Source organism: Barbatula barbatula (genome assembly GCF_947034865.1).
Source record: "Barbatula barbatula genome assembly, chromosome: 24".
Taxonomy (NCBI): Eukaryota; Metazoa; Chordata; class Actinopteri; order Cypriniformes; family Nemacheilidae; genus Barbatula; species Barbatula barbatula.
The window spans coordinates 3,528,180-3,551,503 of NC_136787.1; the positions used below are offsets into that span (position 1 = coordinate 3,528,180).

Genomic DNA, 23,324 nt, shown 5'->3' on the forward strand with positions numbered 1-23,324 from the left:
TTTTAATACTATCCTTCCAGGCAGTACGAAATACCTCTAATTTAGTTTTCTAAAAGTTGCACTCCATTTTTCGTTCCGCTTTCTTTAGAGCCTGAGTGAGTTCATTATTCCACGGTGTCGGTCTGTCATTTTTAATCTTCTTTAAGCGCAGAGGAGCAACTATGTCTAGCGTTTCCGAGAAGGTGGCATTAACATTTTCAATGGTAAAGTCAAGATCCTCAACGTTATTACTCATGCTAGAGCTTTGAGACAATTCAGGCAAATTATCAAGAAACGCACCTTTTGTAGTCGAAGTTATTGTTCTACAATATTTGTAACTTGGAGTTTGATTTGCCACCATTGGGAAGTGAAGCAAGCATGATACCAGATAATGATCCGAAACGTCTTCGCTCTGCTGAAGGATTTTTACGTCGCCCACGTTTATACCGTAAGACAATATTAAATCTAAAGTATGATTACGAAGGTGAGTAGGTCCCGACACATGTTGACTTACGCCCATGGAGTTAAGAGTGTCTTTAAAAGCCATTCCTAAAGCATCTGTATCATTATCTACATGAATGTTAAAGTCACCAACAACAAGGACTCTGTCTCCAGCCAGTACTAGTTCTGATAAGAACCCACCAAATTCTTTAATAAAATCTGTGTGGTGCCCTGGAGGCCTATATACAATAGGCAGAATACATTTTAAAGATGTTTTGTCCTTAGTATTAGGTATTGATGCATCAAGTACCATGACTTCAAAAGAATTGTATTTAGGATTAGACTTCTGAGAAATGCTAAAAGAGTTACAGTAAAGTGCAGCAACACCTCCCACTCTACCTTTTAGGCGAGGCTCATGTTTATAATAATAATCTTGGGGGACAGACTCATTTAAAGCAATATAATCATCTGGCTTTAGCCATGTTTCTGTTAGACAGAGCATGTCTATTTTATGATCTGTTATCATATCGTTAACAAAAAGTGCTTTATTAGAGAGAGATCTAATATTTAGCAATCCGAGTCGTAACAGTTGATTATCTGTTTTATGTTCATGTTTAGTTAGTTTAACGTTAATTAAATTACCTTTGAGAGGTTTACGCATTATTTTATGTTTGCTAATCCGGGGGACAGACACATGCAGTCTCTATTTTATGATGTTTGGGAGAAAGTATTATCGCATGTTGTGTATTTAGTGTGTTCTGCAACGTGAGAGTTTAGAGTAAGTGTACAGATATTTGTACAGTATACTTTATTTATTTATAACGTATGTGTGGGTGTGTGTATGCGTGCGTGTGTCCTAGAGGTATTTGCCTCAATAAACAATAAACATATTGGGTCTCATTCATGAATTATTCGTAAATATATGAGTGATTTGCGAGTAAAACGGAACTTCCCGAAAAATCTCACCAGGATTCACAAATACTTTGTAATTGTCAGATTTATGTATGTTATTGAATTCCAATCATGCGTAAAGGCATGGACGGTCATTCATAATTAGCATAATCCCCGCCTATGAATAACAGATACGCAAATTACGTATCTATGCATGCTGTAATCCTCTGGATTCTTTTCTCAGGTTTGGCACGTTATATTGCATAAATGCATGAGAGATTAATATGCTATATGCCTAATAACGTGTGTCCTTTTAGCCAGTCGAAATAATGCCTGGTGCTCTTCTGAAAATAACCAGTTGGTAGCGCGTAAGAGCGCTTTGGATGCATGTTGCAATGAGAATATCGATGGCAGTAACATGTTACGAGTATTTTATTTTTAAGATTATGAGTGAATATAAAAATGCAATAACCAATGTTAACTTCTCCATTGTTGTGTTGTACAAGTGTGATATTTGTCAACGTACTGTTTTCCTGCCCCTCCTTCACTGTGATTGGACAGCTGTGTTAAAAGGGACAGTGACAAGCTCTGCGTTTTTCCCAAATTTAAAGAGTAAAGGTGAAAAGACAGGGCAAAGGAACACGTGAAATATCATTATGATACACAGTGCATCAAAATGCAGTGTCATCAGTTTGTCTATGAAAATTGGTATTAATGGTCACTGTATTTTCAGATTATGAACAGACAACAACCTGCTCCTTAACACCTCCAAGACAAAGGAGATCATTGTGGACTTCATTTTACATTTACATTTATTCATTTGGCAGACGCTTTTATCCAAAGCGACTTACAAGTAGTTTTTTTTTACAGTGGCACATTACTGCAGAGCAATCAGGGGTAAGGTGCCTTGCTCAAGGGCACTTCAGTCATGACCTGCTGGCACTGGGATTTGAACCAGCAACCTTCTGATCACAAGCCCAACACTCTAACCCCCAGACCACAAGGTCAGGAAAACTTCAGGAAGGCGAAAGGAGGCAGACACGAACCCCACATTAATGGGATGGCAGTTTTAAGTTCCTGGGGACTCATATTTCGGAGGACCTGTCCGGGACCACCAACACCTCATGCCTGGTCAAGAAGGCTCACCAGCGTCTCTTCTCTCTGAGGACACTGAAGAAGAACCAACTGTCCGGTGCCTCTGGACAAGAACCAGCAGACTAAGAAACAGCTTTTTTTCCCAGAGCCTTTATCCCAGAACTCTGCCCCCCACTGATTCCACTACCTCTCTTACCTTGAACTTCCAGCTGCTATAACATCGTTTACATTGCACTACAGGGCTGCATGCATGACTGAACTGTCCACACCAGTACTTCATATTATCTGCTCTACTGGTTCACACACGCACAGAATCATTTGCACTCTATACTGCTCACTTGCACATCTGAAATATGCTCATTTGCACTAATGGACCACTTTCATAACTAACTTATCTACTGCACTGTAAATCTATTAACTGCATCTACTCATCTATTGCACTGTAACCTCAATAACTGCATTAACTAATCTACTGCACTCTAACCTAATTAACTGCATTAACTCATCTTCTGGACTGCAACCTATTATTAACTCTTATACTGCACCGTAACTTTAATAACCGCATTAACTCATCCACTGCACTGTTACTTCAACAACTGCATTAACTCACCTATTGCATTGCAACTTTAACAGCTAATGTCAATAATCTATGCACACTTAAATCACTTGCACTACTGTTTAGTCTAAATTATTATCTGCTCATATCCACCTGTACATTAATGTTCATAGTATTAATGTTCATAGTATATAGTCATCTGTATATATTGTTCATAGAACATACCTACAGTAAAATATTTTCATACCTGTATAATATTTTCTCAATATTGTATTCTGTATTTATTCTAACTGTATATCCTGCACTTGCTAATTGCACTTCTGGTTAGACCTAAACTACATTTCGTTACACTGTACTTGTATATGTGTAATGACAATAAAGTTGAATCTAATCTAATATTAAGTAATATTCTTAAAAATAAGATACTAGTAACAAGTAGGTTTACTGTTGAGGATATTCTAAACCACACCAACCAACGCACCTCCGTAATAAAGCGCAGGGCCTCCAAAGCGTTCTCAGGCGCTACTAGCTGGTTGTTTTCGGAAGAGCACCAGGTATTATTATTTTAGCTGGTTAAAAATGCTTTGGTGGACACAGTTTAAATGATTAATTTGTTGTTAAGCATAAAGCATATTAGCATATTATGCATTTATGCAACATAATGTAGCCAAAACAGAGAATGAAGTCCAGAAGATTCCGATACGTAATTTGCGTTGCTTAAATTCATAGGCAGGGATTATGCTAATGATCAGTGAATGAGCGTGCATGCGCGCCCTGTTTATGAGTGATTGAAATTTATTAACATACACACATTTTACTATGAAATCTGTCGTTTACGAAATATTTGTGAATCCGGAGGAAAGTTTTCCTGGGGTAAATTATTTTCGGGAAGGTCTGTTTTACACGCAAATTACTCGGGATTTACTCGATATATTTACAAATGTTTCACGAATGAAGCCCATTGTACTTAAACAAGAAATGTGATTAAAAGGCGATAAATATAGGATTCTTTTCCAATAATTTTCTAGAAGAGAGAAGTAAAAAATTACAATGCCTATTTTTTCATGAAATATTGCAGCGTTTATCGTAAATAGTTTATCAATGTGGGTCATTCTCTTTTTAAAACTCGTAATCTAGTTAAAATTTGAAAATGCACTTCCTTCCTTTAATAACTATCCATCTTTAATGAGGTATGTTAGACGGCTCGGGTGGAGCATCCGTTAGTAACATGCCAGGGAGTCCTCACAGGATCTAAGAGGCCTTGTAAAGGCAATGGGACATATACATTGAAAACAAATTAACATTTGTTTTCATTGTTGTTGGGCTTTCTGAACCAAACTGGACGGCGCAACCTCGAAGCCACCTGGGGTCCCCTGGGCTCTTGGTAGTCAAGGGCCACTGGGCACTGGCCTCATTGGCAAGGTCGGTAAGCCATCCCTGATCCTATGAGCCTCATTATATCGGTATTACGTAAACATTGTATGGTTCAGAAATCTATGTAAGTTCTCTCTTAGAGTTTTAAAGTATTTATAATCCCTTTGAATGGAGTTTAACGGTATTTTTTTATCTTTTTTATTTTATACCTGAGGTTTTTTATGCTGGTGCGTGATACAGTCCACTAGATAGGGCAGTCGATTAAAAATGTATTTAACTTCCTTTTCTTCCCTCTGGTTACAGCAAGTTATGACAAATGCATACATTTCATTTTTATTACCATGTGCCACATCTATGTATGAGAACAAGTTTCCCATTTCAAGCTAAAAATGATCGTACCTATAATTCACTTACCCCTCCTTTGCTATACGTAAATACATATTGGAATTTCACAATAACTGTATATAAAATAATAATATTCCCATTTATGTGATCAATATTATGTTTGCAGAAATAATGTCGCCCCTGTAACAATTAGGAAGAATGATAAGAATCCTGGTCCCTCTCTCAGTTCACTTAAACATGCTCTATTGGCTTAGAAAAAAAGTACAGTACTGCCAAAGCAAATGGAATATTCATACAAACATACATAACGTAAGGTAGTCAACAAACAAAAGTTTTTTAAGATATTTGTAAAGCCATATTTTCCCTTAAATCATTAAAAAAATTATTTTAAACCTATTGATAGTATGATTACCATAGCTGAGCCAAATCAAATCACAAAGCGGCCCACCAGGGTAATGATTATGGTGGGAGAAACAATTACTTACATCTGATGTGAAGCAAGTCAATATGACAATAGCAAGTAATATAACTAGGTAACGTCCCATAAGACCCATCAAGACCATGCACTAGTCAGTATTTTCAAATTTATGCTGCCATGGTCTTGAACGAACTCAGATGTTTTTATAAATCGACTATTATGCGATGACGTCATTAATTAAAACAATAATGGGAACGTTTTGCAACAAGATTTGGGTGCGTGCGGGCTGCGTAAGAATGGCGGGACTCCCGCAAAGTAGTCTCTAGTCTAAATACAGTATCTCACAGAAGTGAGAACACCAATCACATTTTAGTAAATATTTAATTGTATCTTTTTATGTGACAACACTGAAGAAATGACACTTTGCTACAATGTAAAGTAGTGAGTGAACAGCTTGTATAACAGTGTGAATTTGCTGTCCCCTCAAAATAACTCAACACACAGCCATTAATGTCTAAAACGCTGGCAAGAAACGTGAGTTACACCCCTTAGTAAATGTCTTAGTAAATTCTAAAGATGATGCACAAGCCTTTCATTAAATAGGAAACAAGTACAAAAATAACCTATATTTAATTTTCTATACATATATAACGGATCAGAGTAGGACATGCTCATTAACTTTCATGTGTGTTCCGCCCAAGGTCACTGAAAATCTAATTTCAGAAATGTATTAATTGAAATTCTCTGCAAACGGCGGGCATACTTCAAAGACAGATCTAAATGACACGCTAAGGTGACAAAGTTTAATATTACCTACCTACAATTAAACCTGGGATCAAAGTACAGTAGACCTACATTTAGGTTATTTAACTCAAACTGCACTAGAACTATGCTGTTGCTACATTGCATGTGCTAAGGTTGGCAAGTGCCTAACAATACTAAGCTTCTCTCGTTTTAAACCAAAACATTAGAAGGCGCTGCAGGTTAAGATGTGACTTATGAAATCTAGCTTAGATTCGTTCATAAAATATAGAATGTAATCTTACAATTGTTTGTTATAAAAATAACATGTACACACCAGTACACTAAAGTAAATACACAATTTAAGGTACTCATTTTAAGGTAGAAACTATAATACTTTTACTTAATTTTATATTTCTTTTGTTACTTTTTAACACATACACTACATGCACAATAGAAGTTTATTACTAATGGGAAAGTAAGGGGATTGAAAGAAATCCAAAGTAGATAAAACAGTGCAAACTTTTATTAATTAAGGCTAAAATGTGACTTATTCTTGAAATCTGCTTGCAAAGCATAACTTCAACAAGATGACAACCATAGAAACAATCAGAATAAATATATAGATATATTTAATAAATTCAGTGCGAGGAACTTTATTCCAAGTACACTTATTGCATCATCAACTGATAAACTGATTGGAAATAAGAACAATGAAAGAATGATTTAAAAGGCATGGTCCCTCGCAAGTCAAAGACAGAAACAATACATATACAGTACGAAAAAAAAAGAGTTTTATGTGGTAAAGAAGCAAAATATGTAAATACATAATATAAAAGGTTACGTTATACATAAAACAAGTATTGTTCTTCTGGGTAATATTCACTAGATCCTGTGGATAGATTTTCCATCAATACTTAGATATTGAATGGAATATAAATAGGTTTGTTGGTGCACACCAGCTGCAAACAGTGTAAGGAACCAGCTCTGCCTTTGTTTAAATGTGAGTATTTACGTCTTAAATAACACCGGTATAATACAAACAGGTTAAATCATTGTATATCAATCTTATGCCAACACAAAACATACCATGTTCCCACAGCTAAGGTCTTTTGGGTTAAAGGTCATAGAGCCATTAGGCAGGATGGCTCGCTCACTAGATCTCTTGTAATTCCATGTACACAAGCTTTATGGTGTGTGATATATATGTTTGTGTTAGTGTCCGTTTGTTCACAGTGAATGGTCATTATTTCAGGATATCAAGAGCTGCTTCTCGAATGCACTTTGCGGCATTCTCGATCTCCTCCTGCGTCTGCTCAACAGTGACCACGACTCGGATGCTGAGGACATAAATGATTCAACAGAATACAAACATTGAATTTCAGTTCTAGTTGTCCTAAAACACTTCTTACAATGTTTGTTCTACAGATCTACTATGTACATTTATGGATAGATAGATAGAAAGAATAGGGTGTATACTGATTATATCATTCAAAGACCATCACCTCGGTGTTGGAAGAAATCGCTCTTCTTTGTCCAGGTATCTCGCTAAAGTAAGAGCAATCCGTCTTTCCATACACTACAAACAAGAAAAACAATCTTATAGCACCACGATTATAGCTTGTGGGATACATGTTTTGCTCAAATTCATATGTGATTAATCTACACATGGCACTCCCAGACAAAAGTGTTTCTTGACAAAAAGACAATTCATGGCAGAATAACAAATGTGCTCCCTTATATATAGATGATAAAAAAAAAAATCACATGGCTTCTTTTGGTTAGTAAAAATCTCCTCCTGACAGCACCATTTTCTCAGAAGAGGTCTTCTGCCATATTAGTCAATAATAATTTTCATAACACTTTACTAAAATGATATCAGTAACAGTCAATAGTAAAACAAATGACTTACGTAATCAACAATCGCCCGAAGTAGCTTCAGGTCATTTTCTCTGGATCCTGTGCTATTCTCCAGCTGTAGGTGGAGAGCCGGAGCAAAAGACTCGCCCACTACCTTCAAGCCTTCAGTCCTGCAATAAACAACGGCAATGATAATCACGGCTGACTTAAGATTTTGATGCGGTATATTGATGATGGTTTCATGGTTTGGTCAGGCCCTGAGGTAGAGCTAGATATGTTCGTATCGCTTATAAATTAGAGAATTCATCGATCAAATTTCCCATAGAAAAGGATGTAAAGATGATCAAGATAAAAGAATCTTTGCAAACAACTATTTTTCAAAAACCTACTGATAAAATTACACTATTAGCAATAGTAACCATCAACAGCAGTTTGCCGTTTAGCCACTTGTGTAGATTGAAACGTAACTGCAGTACAGAACATGAATTCAAAAAACGTTGAAAATGCATTATTGTTTGTATTTCAATCTAAAGGATATCCAGAAAATGTAATAATGCATTAGATCAAATAAGAGCCAACAAAATAGAAATTATATAATCACTGCTGACCTTGCAAGCGTAAACCACCCATAACAAGTCAAATTATGAAGTTGTTACATTTAGTGTTCATTGTTTCAATTTGATATACTTAAATCATAACATAATTCAAAGACCATCACATAACAATATGTTCCATTTTTTCAAAGACTTTCACATTTGTAACTGATTCTCTTTTTCTTTGCATAGAAATAAACAAACAAACATTACTTGCCCTTGAAGTGCCTTGTGTACATGTCTGCATTTATCTCTTAGAATGCTGAAAATGGCTGAGAAAGAAAGAGAAAAACACTGGGTCAGCATAAAGTCTTTAAAACACAAACCCTTCATAACAATACCTCCCAGCTACATTATTGAAACTCGCCATTGCTTTAAAGCAATCTATGGCTAACTAAATGCCCTATAACACCCAATGGGGTGCGCCATAGCATACAGTCCACGATAACACCGGTGTACAATTTTACATGAATTATCAAGAAATTGAAAGTTCTCAAACACTTTACAGTCTTGACCGCTAAATTCTAAATGAAATTAAAATTCTGATTAAATGTATCAAACACATTGGGTTTATCAAAGAATAAATAAATTCAATGTTGCGACTCCTGTCACTCATGTTAAAGAATACTCCAAACCTGTGTCTAATTCCAGTAAGGGCGGAGAACCGGACATAAGGATGGGTCGATACTTAACAGGGGAGAGAGAGACGGACCGACTACCAGCACGACGCACACGGACGCTATCGCTTGGGAAAAGCTCTTGGAGGACTTTGCTCTAGATTTACTGACTTTCGGTGCGCTGATGGAGCAGCCGCCTGTCTTTGTGTGTTGAACAGATGATCTACAGTGTTGCTAAAAGTATAAAGCTCTGTCAATCCAAGCCAACTTCGTCCTCTTGCTGGGTCTGGGTTGAAAGCATTTGGAAAACTGTTACCTATTAAGTAAGTTGGATCAACATTGTATTTTGTGGTAGTTACTCAGTATAGTTAGTTCACATAAACTGCTTGCCCTAAAGTTTAGTAAATGAGAAATTAGAACAGATGTTTTTGGTTGTGCAGGCTAAATTTTTTTACAGTGCTAGCCAGGTCATCTTTATTTGTATGGCACTTTGTTCAATACAGGTTGTTTTAAAGCGGTCTCACAATAAAATAATTATAAAAGTCTCATTAAATCTTTCTCCGCCAGCATATTTAAAAAAAGTTGCCAGCATGTTTGATCATTTTCACAAAACTTTAATGGTCTACATTCGAAATGTTGACCATCGTATGTACACACAGTTGAGGGACGGATTAACACATGGGCCAACTGGGCACGTGCCCAGGGCACTAGACCAGCAGGGGGCCCTGGCAAATTTATTTGATGTACTCATTATAAATGTATTTTCTCAATAAAAAATGCTCTGAATACTGTGGAATAAAGGGATTATTTTTGCAGTTGTGAAGTATTAACACTAGCGAACAAATCAAATAAATAATCCTAATAAAAAAACACGCATGATTTTTGATGTGTTCTGTGCGAACCGCTCCTAAATCCTGGGTATTTTGGCATAGGTGCAAAACTGTTGTCGGTTTTAGTAAATATGTGATGCCAGGGGGCCTTTGAAACGTCCGTGCCCAAGGCACATCAAAGTCATAATCCGTCCCTGACACAGTTCTTTTAGCAGCAGATAAGACACATTAAAAGACACATTAAAAGACACAAAAAGGAGAAAAACATTGCTGCCTTTTTTATCCACATATTAGGGTTCCCGTCTATGCAATTCAACATAAAATGTGGAATTTGTTTTGTGTGTGTGTTGTTATTGTTACTGTTACCTGGATCTTCCTCCATGATGTTCAGGGCTTCAATAGCAGCAGATGCCAGCATGGGCGGAAGAGATGCTGAGAAACAGTAACCCTGACCTGACAAACGCTGAAAACAAAACAATACACATTACACATAATATTCCAATCACATATACAAAAAGTTATGTTTATTTACTACTTGGCATACAGATGTAAAAAGACAGAAAAGTAACTTGACTATATTAATGAGCTTATGCCATACATTTAAAAGCTGCAATCTAACACTTTTCCTAAGAATCAACAAAAATCACTTATTGACCCAGTGCATTTAAAAGTCAGTGTTCAATACAGCCTCCTTTCCTTACCCCCATTTACAAAAGCAAGCTTATAATAACCATTATGAATTTGAGTGCTTGGGTAGGAGTTCGTGGAAGGAAAGGTTTAAGGAGGCAGGAAAGAGAAGATCAATTTCATTGGGCATCTGAGTAGGGATGCAACGACTATAGATTAAGATTTTATGACAATAATATTTGAACAAATTGCCAGAATACGAGCAAATAAATGCAATAAAGCAAACACACAATTTAAATTAACAGTGCTTCTCAGGTGTTTCAGGTTGGTTATTAGGTACAAAAACTGAATAACATAATCAAATGTAAATAATAACTTCGTCTCCCACTTGGGAATTCCAAAAAGCGCCTCAGAAATCTAGGAGGTGACATAACGGACACTACGTCCATGTTTTATACAGTCTATGGGTGTAACGGAGCCTTTACGATTAATTAGTGATGTTTTTAAGAAAATGCATGAAAATAAATATTAAATATAAATATATATAGTTTATCACTCTTGAAATGACCTGTACACGAAATCATCTAACACTCTTATTTACTTAACAAGAGCAGTCTTTTTATTTAGTGGTCAAGGTTGAAGTGGTGGCAGGAGCTGCCCGCTGACGCAATCGGACCAAACAACATGCACAGTTATCAAACATGCGAATGCGTGTAGAGTCATGGATGTCTTCGGCAGTTAAAGATGTGGCGCGTTTGCATCTGTGGAGTGAGCATACAATCATGGGAACCAAAGTGTTCTGATGTTAAAAACACAACATGCTGCATCATGGGAAATAATGTGTTTAGTAATTAAAGAGGCCGTCAGCATTCCTGCTTGGTTTGTGACACGAGAAATGCTGAAGCAAGTCCATGCGTCGCATCAGAAGTGTTTTCAGAAAAAGTGTAAATTATATTGTGGCGAGCAGGGCGGGGCATGAGCCGTGAGGGATAACGAGTGTCAGGTGTGCATGTACCGGTCTCGCATCTCTCACGGAGGGGCTCAGGAAGCATAAAAGAGCGACAGGAGTGTATGACGAGAGAGGACCGGGCCCGGACATGTGTTAAGTTTGTGTTTATGTTTTATGGCCGGCAGTCTACCGTGAGGTGGCCTTTACTTCATGTTTTTGTTGTTTGTTTATTTAATTAAAGTTTTGTTTAATGTTCGCCGGTTCCTAGCTCCTTCCTTCCCTACATTTACGAACTGTGCTACATATATCTCACGGTTCTGGTTATTTAAAAAAACACAGCCAGTTCTGATTAACATTGGTTCCCAACCCTTGTAACAGTATAATAGATTTGTGATTTTAGGATATTAGCATATTAAACATCCAGTGCAAATTTAAATAAAAATTTGATTCCTATTTTATATCACTATAATAACTTAAATTTTAAACAAAGTCTGGTTACAGAAGTCATGCCACTCGGCACCCATATTTGCAAACGCCGAAAAAACAATGAATTAGAATGAATAATCTGATGATCAGTGCAGATGTCTAGATCATATAAAATTATAGGTGCGGGTGGATGGTTTGTTTGAAGCAGCGGATTCGGGTGACATTTGAGCTGATCCGCACATCTCTAGAATGCGTATATGCGCATGTACGTAGGGTTTCTTTTTCATAGTGTAAATGTAGTCTTAGAAACTCACTGCCTAAATAGTTTTGATTTAATAAAAATCTCATGCTTACCAAAGTGTGTTTATTGTGAAAGGTCAAAGTCAAATTTCCCCTTCTTAATCAAAATCATGTCATAGTTGTATGGAGAAAGTAAGTAATAAAAGCCATCTCTGTACTCATCCGCCATAATGTGACATGCGAGAAGACATTCTACTGGCTTTTCAACACTATTTTCAGTCTAGCTGGTCAAATGACTTAGAAACTTGTGGTCTTTTGCAAATGATTGTGCGAATATACCTGATGATCAATAACAAAGGACCGTCCACAGCAGAACCCTCCAATGGATGCCAATGCATTCTCCAGGTTAGCACTTATTAGGTCAATATCATCAATCTGAAACAAAAACAGTAACACGGGTTACGTAATGTTAACATTATGGCAGACTAGAACTAAAGAGACATTAATGCTTTGGTTATTACGTACGTTTACACCAAAATGTTCGGTGACTCCTCGTCCATGCTCTCCAAGCACTCCAAAAGACATGCTCTCCTCCAGGAAAATTCGCACCTTATATTTATACTTCAACTTCACCTACAAAAATTTTTTACAAAATAAAGCAATAGCTTACCTGGAAACATGTAACCAGTATAACCTCCTATTCTAACAGAAGCACACTAGGGCTGTGTTTTTCATACCAGTTCAGGAAGTGGACAGATATCTGCCATGTTGATGTAGAGTCCTTCAACAACAATAAAGCGTCTTATTACTCTGGCTTTGCGTGGATTCTGGGGAAAAACCACACATATAAATAATTTTTTAGGTAAACATGTATAGCAGAATGCAACAGCAGGCTCGCCTTGCAGGAGCCCAAAAGAGCTCATGTGACGCACCTCTTCATCTCTTTATACTGGCCCAGGCTCAAGTTATTAATGCTTGCATACACTGACTCTGCACCAACATATTTTCACCTTTCTACACTCTACACAACTTTTACCTTCTGATCTTCTATCTCCTGCTCCTTCAGAAGGCGTTCTAGATCCTCCATATCATTGTGTTTGAAGTATTTGATGAAGCTGCGTGATGCCTGCAGGCCTTTCTGAATGGAGAAACAAGCAGCTTCATCTCTAAAAAAAAAAAAAAAGAGGAAAATAGATCAGGTTGCTTTAAAAATTCTAAATGCTTTAATAAAAAGTTTTTTCTGTTTCATTTAAACAAGTTGTCAAATAGGGAGTTAATGTCAGAATAGCAGACCTTCTAAGCTGTTTTACATTATATTTTCAAACGTTGCTCTGCCATAACAGCGCACACCTATAAGCGAGTGCAGACGCGGTACATATAAGATCTTTGGCTAAGAATTATCCCTGGCAAAAAATAAGACGGCCAGAAAAACAAGTCACAGGCCAGAACGAAATATGTTCACAATTTATTAGTGATGCTTTTGAAAAATTGCCTCAAACTTATTTTTATAATAATTCATGTTCCGCCAAAAGTTTGACCCATGAATGAGGGCTCAAATCAAGCAGCCCAATGAGGAATGGGGTGCTATGACTTATAAGTGCTCGGGTGGGAGACGTGCGATAGGGGGACACAAGACCACCCGAAAAATCCCATTGACTTAACATTGCACTTAACTTTGACGGATCATAGCTCCAAATGAGGATTTCGTAGAAACATGCGGGTTACCACATTTGAGGAAGCTATCGGGCTCTATAAGAACATACATCACAATGGGGTGTAAGTTTTTCCCCTGGGGCTTAAGAGCACCCCAAAGTTCTCCTTGACAGGAAACATGCCCATATAAGGCGTAAAACGTCCTGTGTACAATATCTTCACAGTAAAACCACTTAAGAGACAAGGGGGTGGGCTTATTCTACTCAGGCAATTAATCACAGTCACATAATCATAATGAAGCTTTTATGCCACGCCCATAGCAACCATTTACAGTAACCTAGCAAACGATTCCATAGACTTCCATTATAAATGGTCCATATGGATATATTTGCAGCACAGTGTCGTAGAGACATGTGGTGGGGCTCATTTTAGTCAGGAAATAAATCAGTACCCCAGGAACTTCATTAAGCTTCAAAGCCACGGCCTTAGCAACAAAACATGTCAGCCTAGCAACCATTTAGCAATACCTTTATCTCTACATTGTAGAGACACAGGGTTTGGTTCGTTATACTAATATCTTAGAGCATCATCAATTGGTAGATGCTAAGATACGCCCATAGCAACCGCTTGGCAAGACCTATATCTCCTATAACCTACCCCATGACTCTTAGTGTCATCACCATAGTGCAAAGTTCCGCGGTTTCCCTCGAAAGCTTCACTTCTTCAGAAAAAGTACCCATCTTATTTTATGTAGAATATTACTCTCCTCAATTCCTTTTAGGGACATTTTCACTTTATATAATATTTTAGTTGTTTCAAACACAAAATATCAGATTTTACTTAAAATTAATTGCAGGGAAGCTCAAAATATGTATGGCACATTTATAAGATTATCTGAGATAATGTAGTGAGGGTTACTTACACAAAGATGATGTCTCCTCTTTTAGAGTATGCTGGAATGGCACTGGCAATGGTGGCAAAACCATAAGAGTAGATAATGGCCTCCTCTGTTCTCATGAACTTTGCAAGTCTTTCCTCTAATTCCAGATGAACATCTGCAAAACATTGTAATGCTTTACACAGAGCGAGAAATGTTTTATGTGATAAATATATGCACGTAATATATGGCCTACCAAACGTCCCGTAGAATCCCCGTGGTCCACAAGTTCCCACACCATATTTTTTTAGTGAAGTCAAAGCCTTTAGCTAAAACATTAAATGTACTGTTTAACGATGACATGGACAAACTCAAGACTTGCAGAACATTTGTATTACTAACAGCAGCTTTGGATTGTGTATACATCAGCTACAGATTTGGAAGCAAACATTATTTCTTTGTTCATTTGTACAACAGCCATCTCTGATTACATGATTAAAATATATCACCAGTCATTTGGTATTTTCCACAATAAAAAAACACCACAACGAATATTTCTCTTCATCAAGATGCATTAAACATTATTCTGCAAACTGCACATTACAACAAGAAAGTTTATGTAAATCTGAAGAATGGAACAAGCACTTCGATAAATGTCTACTCTGTGCTCATACTGATACAAACCTTTACACGCTCATTGTCGAGTAGACCCAAGAAATTAAATGAGGCAAAGTTAATGCACTCGTTCCCATTTACAATGATTTTGTGGCTTGGAGGGCTGTAAAATAAAAACACAACCATCAGTCAGTACAACGTACACAGTAATTATTCCGCGATAATGTGAATATTTTCTTCAAATATCGGTTTATTTAGAAATCATGGTCTTAATTTGCTTAGTGTAAACAGGAAGAAGTAAATTAGAAGGGTCCATTATCCAGACAGACTTACCCTGTAACCACATCATAATTAAGTGATGGGTGGTCTTTAGATAAGGGGGGCACGAGTGGCTCAGGCTGCCACTCCTCAATCAGCTCCTCTTTCTCCTGTAACAGAGCAATGGAAACAAGAATAGTTTGATAATAATGTAACATAACCAGTTACCTCACATTTCAAGTTCCAATAATGGCAATCACACAACTATTTCTGAAATAAAAGTGATTTAGTTTGATCAGTAAATCATTTTTAAAGAATTAATTATAAATTAAAATCTAAACGCATTATAAGTGTTTATATTCAAAAAATTACCTTCTCTGTGAGGTCTGATCTGTCCTGAAGCTTATACGTTTTGGAAAACAGCAGCCTGATAATCCATAATATGAGAATACCTTCTAATATCAAATGATACGCTGGTGCCTAAAAGGGGCAACAACAAAACAATAATTATATGTACGTATATTATAATTGCAAAATAAATTTGAAACAAAGATGTATTCGCACTATTCACCTGGTACAGTGCTGTGAAAAAGTATTTGCCACTTCCTGATTTTTGTTGTTGTTGCATATTTGTCACACTTAATGATTCTGATCATCAAACTAATTTTTATATTTTACATATGATAACTTTAGTAAATACAAAATGCTGATTTAATTTATTATAGGAAAAAGGAAAAAAAAATTAATTGCCCCCTAAACCTTATAACTTGTTGTGCCAACCTTGACAGCAACAACTGCAATTAACAACTGGCAAGGAGTCTTTTCGGCCTACTCTTTTTTACAGAATTGTTTTAATTTAGCCACACTGAAGGGATTTCAAGCATGAACAACCTGTTTGGATTTAAGTCCGGACTTTGACTAGTCTACTCCAAAACCTTTATTTTGTTTTTGAGCCATTCAGACGTTGACTTGCTGCCATGTTTCAGATCATTGTCAATTTACATAACAAGTGTGCTTGCGCTTGAGGTCACAAACTGATGGCTGGACATGATCCTTCAGGATTTCCTGGTGGTCTGCAGAATTCATGGTTTTATCAATAATGGCAAGTTGTCTAGGTCCTGAAGCGTCAAACCAGCCCCAGACCATCACACTAAAAAGTTTTTGCCCACTATTGGGGATCATCATGATGTTTTTTAGAAAATGTGAGCTGAACCATTAGGTTCTCTCTGGTCAGCAATGTATTTCGCTTTGGAACTCTACCATGGATGATATTTTAAGTCTCTTTCTTATTATTGTTGAACCATGAACATTGACTGTAAATGAGGCAAGAGAGGACTGCAGATCTTTAGGTGTGGTCTTTATGACCTCCTGGATGAGTCATTGATGCACTATTTAAGTAAGTTTGGTAGACCGGCCATTCCTGGGGAGGTTCACCAGTGTTCCAAGTTTTCTCTATTTATGGATGATGGCTCTCACCATGGTTTGCTAGAACCCCAACGCCTTAGAAATGGTAGCCATGACACATGGCAATTAATTTGTGTTTTATCTGTTCTTGGATTTCTTTAGATCATGGCATGTTTGTATTTTAGATTTTTCTTGATTCAACAAGTCTGGCAATAATTAGTTTGGCTAGCAAAGTTGAACAGAATTACTCAATCACAGCTCATTCATAATTTAACAATGGGGCAATTGCTTTTCACATAGGGCCAGGATGTGGATGGCTTTTTCCTTTAATTAATTTATAAATGTCTAATAGTATAATTTGTTTGATGATCTGAATCATTTAAGTGTGACAAATATGCAGTAAAAGAAAAAAATCAGGAAGGGGAAATACTTTTTTAAAGCACTGTAGTGTTAGATTTAATAAAAAATTTGTATTTGATTAATTTCTGTGAAAGTACATATACACAACACCTAAATCAAACTGTATTAGATCTCAATGAACGAAATATCCAGGTTAAAACTCTTCACTTATATACTTTCCATAATGTTGTGAGAGCAAAATAATGTGACCATGATCAATGAAAGCCTAAAACAAACACTGAATTACAGTAAAATCACTGTAAAAAAATACTATACTGGCTCATCCAACTTGTTTGAATTTCACAACAGTAATGTTAGTCAGTTTTGTGCATGGCCCCGCGTGCCCGTATGAACTCATCAGGAGTATGCCAAGAGCTGGGAGATGGCAAATGGTGTCCTGTGGGGATCTCCTCCCAGACCTGGATCAGAGCATAAGTAAGCTCCTGGACATCTATGCTGCTAATTGATGGCTTCAGATACATGAGATCCCAGAGGTTCTTGACTGGATTTTGCTCTTGGGAACGTGAGGTCCAGTCAATGGCATCAATGCCTTCATCGTCCAGAAACTGCCTCCAGACTCTGGCCACATAAGGCAGGGCATTATCATGCACCAGAAAGGCTCAGCACTGTACCAGCATAAGATCAGACAATAGATCTGAGGATTTCATCCCGATACTTCATAGCATGTGCAGATCTGGGAGACCCTCTGAGGATGGTCCTCCCCGGACCACCCTTGCTGTTGCCTCCCCAGTGTACATGTAGCCACTTTTATTTGCACCATACAAGTAAATATGGTTCACAATCTCTTGTCAAGCTGTGATGATCAAGTGTTTTCTTAATTTTCTCAATATTCAATTTATAAATCACAGATCAACTGCAAGTGTGCGTACGTGTACACGGCCATGTTTACCCAAAAATAGTTTATGCAAAGCGTCTGCTTGTTAAAACATGGCGTCACGCATCATAATGTACGCATACGACCGCTATCAGAAGCCATAGATAAATTACGATGTAAAGCCATCAAAACCCCCCCGATCCCATCCTCTATCTCCGTAACCATCCAAAGTTGCAAATTTAGCTTTTGCTCAAAATTGGAATATCGCATAAAACATCTGCGAATAAGCACAGTTTTTATTTGGGAAATGCGTTCCCATCTCCCATTATTTGCATTAACCCTTTTTCGCAAAATGAAAAACCATCTTAAGCAAGCAGAGTAAAACCAAAGGGATTGGAAACCCGCTTATAGTGTAATGGTAAGACAGCACTGATAAAATATTTAGATTTAATATTTATTTAAGTTTTGAGTTGGATTTAACAAGAAAGTGCATGAAACAATCACTTAAAACAAGCACAAATAACTTCTTTAACGGATATGAGGTCAAATTAAATGTGTGTGTGAGGCATTAATGCTTATTTTTATCACACGTACTTTCTGCAATCTTGACTGAAGAAATGTAAAACAATTGAATGAAGATATTTCTCCATTATGGAGAACTGCGTTCGCAAAGTTCAGCTGTGTTTGTTTGTTCACTGCATTTCGGTGAGGAGTGCAATTTAAACTGTGGATATAACGCTGGACTTGGAGATCGTTTGAAACTGATAGACGGAGCGCTAAAAGATGCCCGACATAAACCGCGCGTGGTAAGTGAAACTCTGTCATACAGTGAGAAAAAATTATACCTACCTACCATAAAAATAATCAAATATTTTAACAGAGACAGAATCTTTTTTTGTACTGTAAAATATTGGATGAGAACCTCCTACCCTTAATTAAATCACTGAAGATGGGTCATGGATGTGCCTTTAACATGACAAAACATATTGCCAAGACAACTAAAGAATGGCTTAAGGAGAAGCACATCAAGTGGCGGTTTCCCAGACAGGGATTGGACTAGGCCTTACTTAAATTAGGATATTTAAGTAGTTTTTAAACATACTTTACAAAAAAAAACTTTACTGGTGGGCATCTTGAGACAAAACAACCACATTGATATATTCAAGATGTCAGTGCAAGTTGTTTTCGATTAAGAAAGAAGACCTCTAACGTTTGAGTAAGTCTGGGACTAGTCTTAAGACCTGTCCGGGGAAACTGCCTCTTAATGTCCTAGCCAGGCTCTATTCCCAAGTCCTACAGAAAATCTGTGAAGGAGGCTAAAACAGCCAAGAAACCATAAAGATTTACAGATGAGTTGACTAAAATGTATCCTGACACGTGCAAACCTGGTGACCAACTATCAGAAATGTCTTTCCTCCGACAAGTAACAAGTTATGTTTTGCTAGGGGATCAAATACTAATTTCACTGACTGAAATGCAAATCTATTTATAACCTTTATATAAATGTTTTTCCACAGGTTTCTTTTTTGATATTCTGTCTCTATCAGTTAAAATAAACATAGCATACAATTTATAGACCCTTAATTTCTTTGAAAGCCAGCAAACTAACAAAATCAGGAGGGGTTAAATAATTATTTCCCTCACTGTATGCAGGGTTGGGAACCGTAAAAGAACTGGAAGCAATATATACATTTCGGTTTCCGAAAAAGATTCTGGTGTTATTATCAACAACAGGCAAAACCGACTCTCAGGTATTATAGCGTGATGTAAAATTTTCATTTCATTGTAAATGTAATGGCTGCATTATTATTTGTAAAATAGAGACTTTATGGAGTGTGTGCATGGTTAGAAGTATAAAAGACAACATTTTATTTATTTTGTTTAAAATTTCCGTCATTTGGGGAAATGAGCAAGTGTGTTATAGCCCTCAAGGAACTAGCCAGCCAGCTTATTTCGGCATGAAACGCATTATGTTATTGATAGTGTTAAAACAACAACTTTGAAGAACATGTGATTGATGGACTAGCATTTCTGACAACCTTACAGCAACACTATATTCAATGAATGTAAAATAGTAAAAAAATACTTAATTTAAAGGAACCGGGAATCATTGGGGGAAACTGGAACCGGAAAATTTCCTACAATACCCAACCCTATGTTTGTGTTTTTTTTGGCAATCAGCGCATACGTGCATAAGGTACACAACACAAACTTATAGTGAATCAAAAGTAATGCAGGGATAATGCAACGATGCATTGTGAGCTCATGCTGTAGTCTCGCCCCACCCTTGAATGCACCCCAGGGTTTCGCCTGTATTCGGAAATAATCCTACAGTGGTATCTGCCTTTTATAAATGTAATCAAACTTAAGACGAAGTATGCAATACTATTCTATAGGTTCTCAAGATTCATATGAGATTGTAACAAACACAGTTTCTGCCATTCACTTTAAAAAACACCAATACATGCATTAATAGTTAAACCTTACATTTTTTGCTAAGCAGTGATGATACGTTTACATTACATGTTAAATGGCTGAAAGAGTACCAGCCATATAAAGTCCTTCCTTCCAAAACGCTCACTGTATTACAATCAGTCATGCTAAAAGTAACTATCATTATTTTAGTTTGACGGTTTTTGTCCCTGGATCATACTCTATTAGTGCCATTTTATTTTCTTTACACCATAAACATGGTAAATGCTGTGCATCACGTTAAGTATATGGCAAATAAAAAAACAGCTTACACTATATGATATATATACAGAACAGAAGAACCCTAACCACTATATCTTATGGCCAATGAAGGATTGGTTAGAATGATTGTGCACAGGTTTCTGGGATATCAAAGGCAGTGGATACATCTATGCAGCCTTTGAAAGACAATCCGATCATTTACTTTATACAGTCTCACTAAAACCAAAAAGTACAAGGTCAACTCCAGTAGCGTTTTGTAAGCTACTGAAAGAACTCCATAACGCTTTAATCAATATTCAGGCGTAAGTGTTTACATTTTTGTATTGGCTAATGTGAACTTTTTGCTGAAATCTCAAATCACTGTTAATAAATAACAAACCGATATTAGGGTTACCGTTGCAAAATCGGCAACGTCAAAGTGGGATTGATTGACGGTCATGTTTTAGACTTTACTTCCTGGAGTTATGTACCACGATGAGTTTACAATGGAGACTTAAGGAGAGTTGATTTTTTCCAAACACAGACCATGTGCACAAGTGCTATATAGGGATAAAACACAAGAAGTCTCTATAGGAATTAAAGTAAAGTACAAGACAAAAGTGTATAATTACCTCGTAAAAAGCTTGCACCATCTCCACCAACACCCACTGTTGCCCCGACGCCATCTTGACTGAGTCACATGACCGCACGTTTCCTGTCTTCAAGGGGAGTGGAGAGGCTGCGGCTAAATCAGCTCCCGAGGATTGTGAATCAGTATTTCGTGTACATGGGTCGGGTTTTTTTTAAATAAACAAAACATTTAAAATAACGGAAACACTTCTAATTCTAATTTTCTACATTTGTCTGCTGAGGAAATATTTTTACATTTTAATGCAACATATTTGATTGAATGTGCAGCTGCTGCCGTTTATTCAATAAAAACATTGTTTCGTGGTGACGCAGAATTGTGGGTTGTCTCTAGCAATGATGGATACTTTTTTAAACTTTTATTTATTTATTGAACAAATATTCATGTACAAACAATATGGCAATAATTATTATTATTATTACAATTAAAACGTACAAAAACGGGTGCATGTACATAAAATAGGCCTACATACAAAACAAAAAATGGAAAATACAATATATATATAGATATATATATATATATCTATATATATATAAGGGGCTAGGGGTTTTCTTTTAAATCATATTCTTCTATAGACAAAAGACTAATTGCATTTTTCTTCACTGTAAGGGCTTTTGAAAATAAAACAAATCACCATGAAATGCACAGAACCTTGGTATCGCTTTTAGGTATTTTGATTTATGTACAAAATATTTCCCAAGCATGAGGATATTGTTAACCAGGAAGTTGTCTTTGTTATTTTCAATAAAAAGTCCACATATAATGTCCTTTGGGGTGAAGTCTTCGAGGTGAGGTATCATTGGATAAAGCCAGTCATAAATATCAGACCATGTTATGATTCTGCCGCATTTCATGTTTCTCTTGGTTTAGTGGCAGGATCAGAGTCTCATGTTACGAGTCTCCGGTCTGGTCTCTGTTCCCATCCTCTTGTTACTGCGTTATTGATTCATGCCCTACACCAGTTCCCCTCTTGATTTGGTCCCTTATTTAATGCCCTTGTGTCTTGTGCTGGTTCATTGTGGTTTGTGTGGTGAGTTAGTTGTAGTTCAGGTCAAGAATTTATTTAAGTCTTGTTTAAGTGTAGTTACTTTTAGTCCTGTCCTGTCACGTTATTATTTTCCCCTGTTCTGTTACCCCCTCTTGGGGTTTTGTTTTATATTTATTATTAAATATCTGTTAACCCCTTACCCGCTGTCTGCACCTGGGTCCTCTGTCCGTATCTCACCACCTGTGATCATGACAGACCATAAGGCCTCTACATATATACAATGAAAAAACAAATGCTCTGAGGTTTCAATATCATCACAAAATAGACATTTGAGTCAAAACCAAATCTAATTCGTAAAAATTCACTCGATGGATATGTCCCATTTAGAATTTTAAGATGAACTTCTTTGATTATGGGAGGTAAAGGGAATTTTAAATATTTGGTTCAAAGTCAACGAATGGTATCTTTAGATTTTTTTTAAAATTGAGTTTCTATAAACTAATATAGGAAAAGGAATGTTGTTAAATTTATTTCTAATCGTTTTGTTTGAAAGTTTGCATCCTTTCAAATCACGGCCTTCAACTGAAAGTGCTGGGAGATGTGGGATTATGGTGACAGAATAAGAGAGAGTTTCTTTAATTAGACATAAAACTGCTTTAGTAATAGATTAAAATTTGGCCCGATTGCAAATGAGATTATATTTAACATAGACATTTTTATATGATATAATTCCACTATTACTATCAATTAAATGGGACTGTGACCAAATACCTTTCTCCATCCAGTTCTTGTCAAACGGTGATTTGTTCCTGACCGTAATATATCTTTTGTTCCATAATGGAGAATTGTGTGCAAAATTATGATTATATAAAATCTTTCAATAACAAAGCCTGTTGATGAAATGTGGATAATTTAATTGGAAGACGTTGAACGGTGAAATCACAATTTAGTAAAAATTATATTACGCCTTATTTCTTAAACAATTCTCTGG

General features: G+C 36.6%; 1 protein-coding gene across 1 annotated transcript; it reads right to left on the reverse strand.

Annotated features, from left to right (window-relative positions):
• Window positions 1-6,348: 6,348 nt before the first annotated feature.
• Window positions 6,349-21,562, reverse strand: sptlc1 (serine palmitoyltransferase, long chain base subunit 1). Its single transcript, XM_079449132.1, has 15 exons — window positions 21,329-21,562; window positions 15,758-15,865; window positions 15,461-15,555; window positions 15,197-15,290; window positions 14,769-14,841; window positions 14,558-14,690; window positions 13,019-13,148; window positions 12,720-12,809; window positions 12,508-12,615; window positions 12,322-12,417; window positions 10,107-10,203; window positions 8,511-8,565; window positions 7,753-7,870; window positions 7,346-7,419; window positions 6,349-7,180 (listed from the first exon to the last, which is right to left on the reverse strand). The coding sequence occupies exons 1-15, from the start codon at window positions 21,380-21,382 to the stop codon at window positions 7,087-7,089; spliced, it is 1,419 nt and encodes a 472-aa protein (XP_079305258.1). The 5' UTR covers window positions 21,383-21,562; the 3' UTR covers window positions 6,349-7,086.
• Window positions 21,563-23,324: the final 1,762 nt, after the last annotated feature.

Excerpts from the sequence above, each read along its gene's own strand:
- sptlc1 (XM_079449132.1), bottom strand. The coding sequence starts at position 21,382 with ATGGCGTCGGGGCAACAGTGGGTGTTGGTGGAGATGGTGCAAGCTTTT. Across the intron at positions 14,842-15,196 it reads TCGACAATGAGCGTGTAAAG|CTAAAGGCTTTGACTTCACT; the intron begins GTTTGTATCAGT and ends TTAATGTTTTAG. Across the intron at positions 12,810-13,018 it reads AGGAGATAGAAGATCAGAAG|AATCCACGCAAAGCCAGAGT; the intron begins GTAAAAGTTGTG and ends GTTTTTCCCCAG.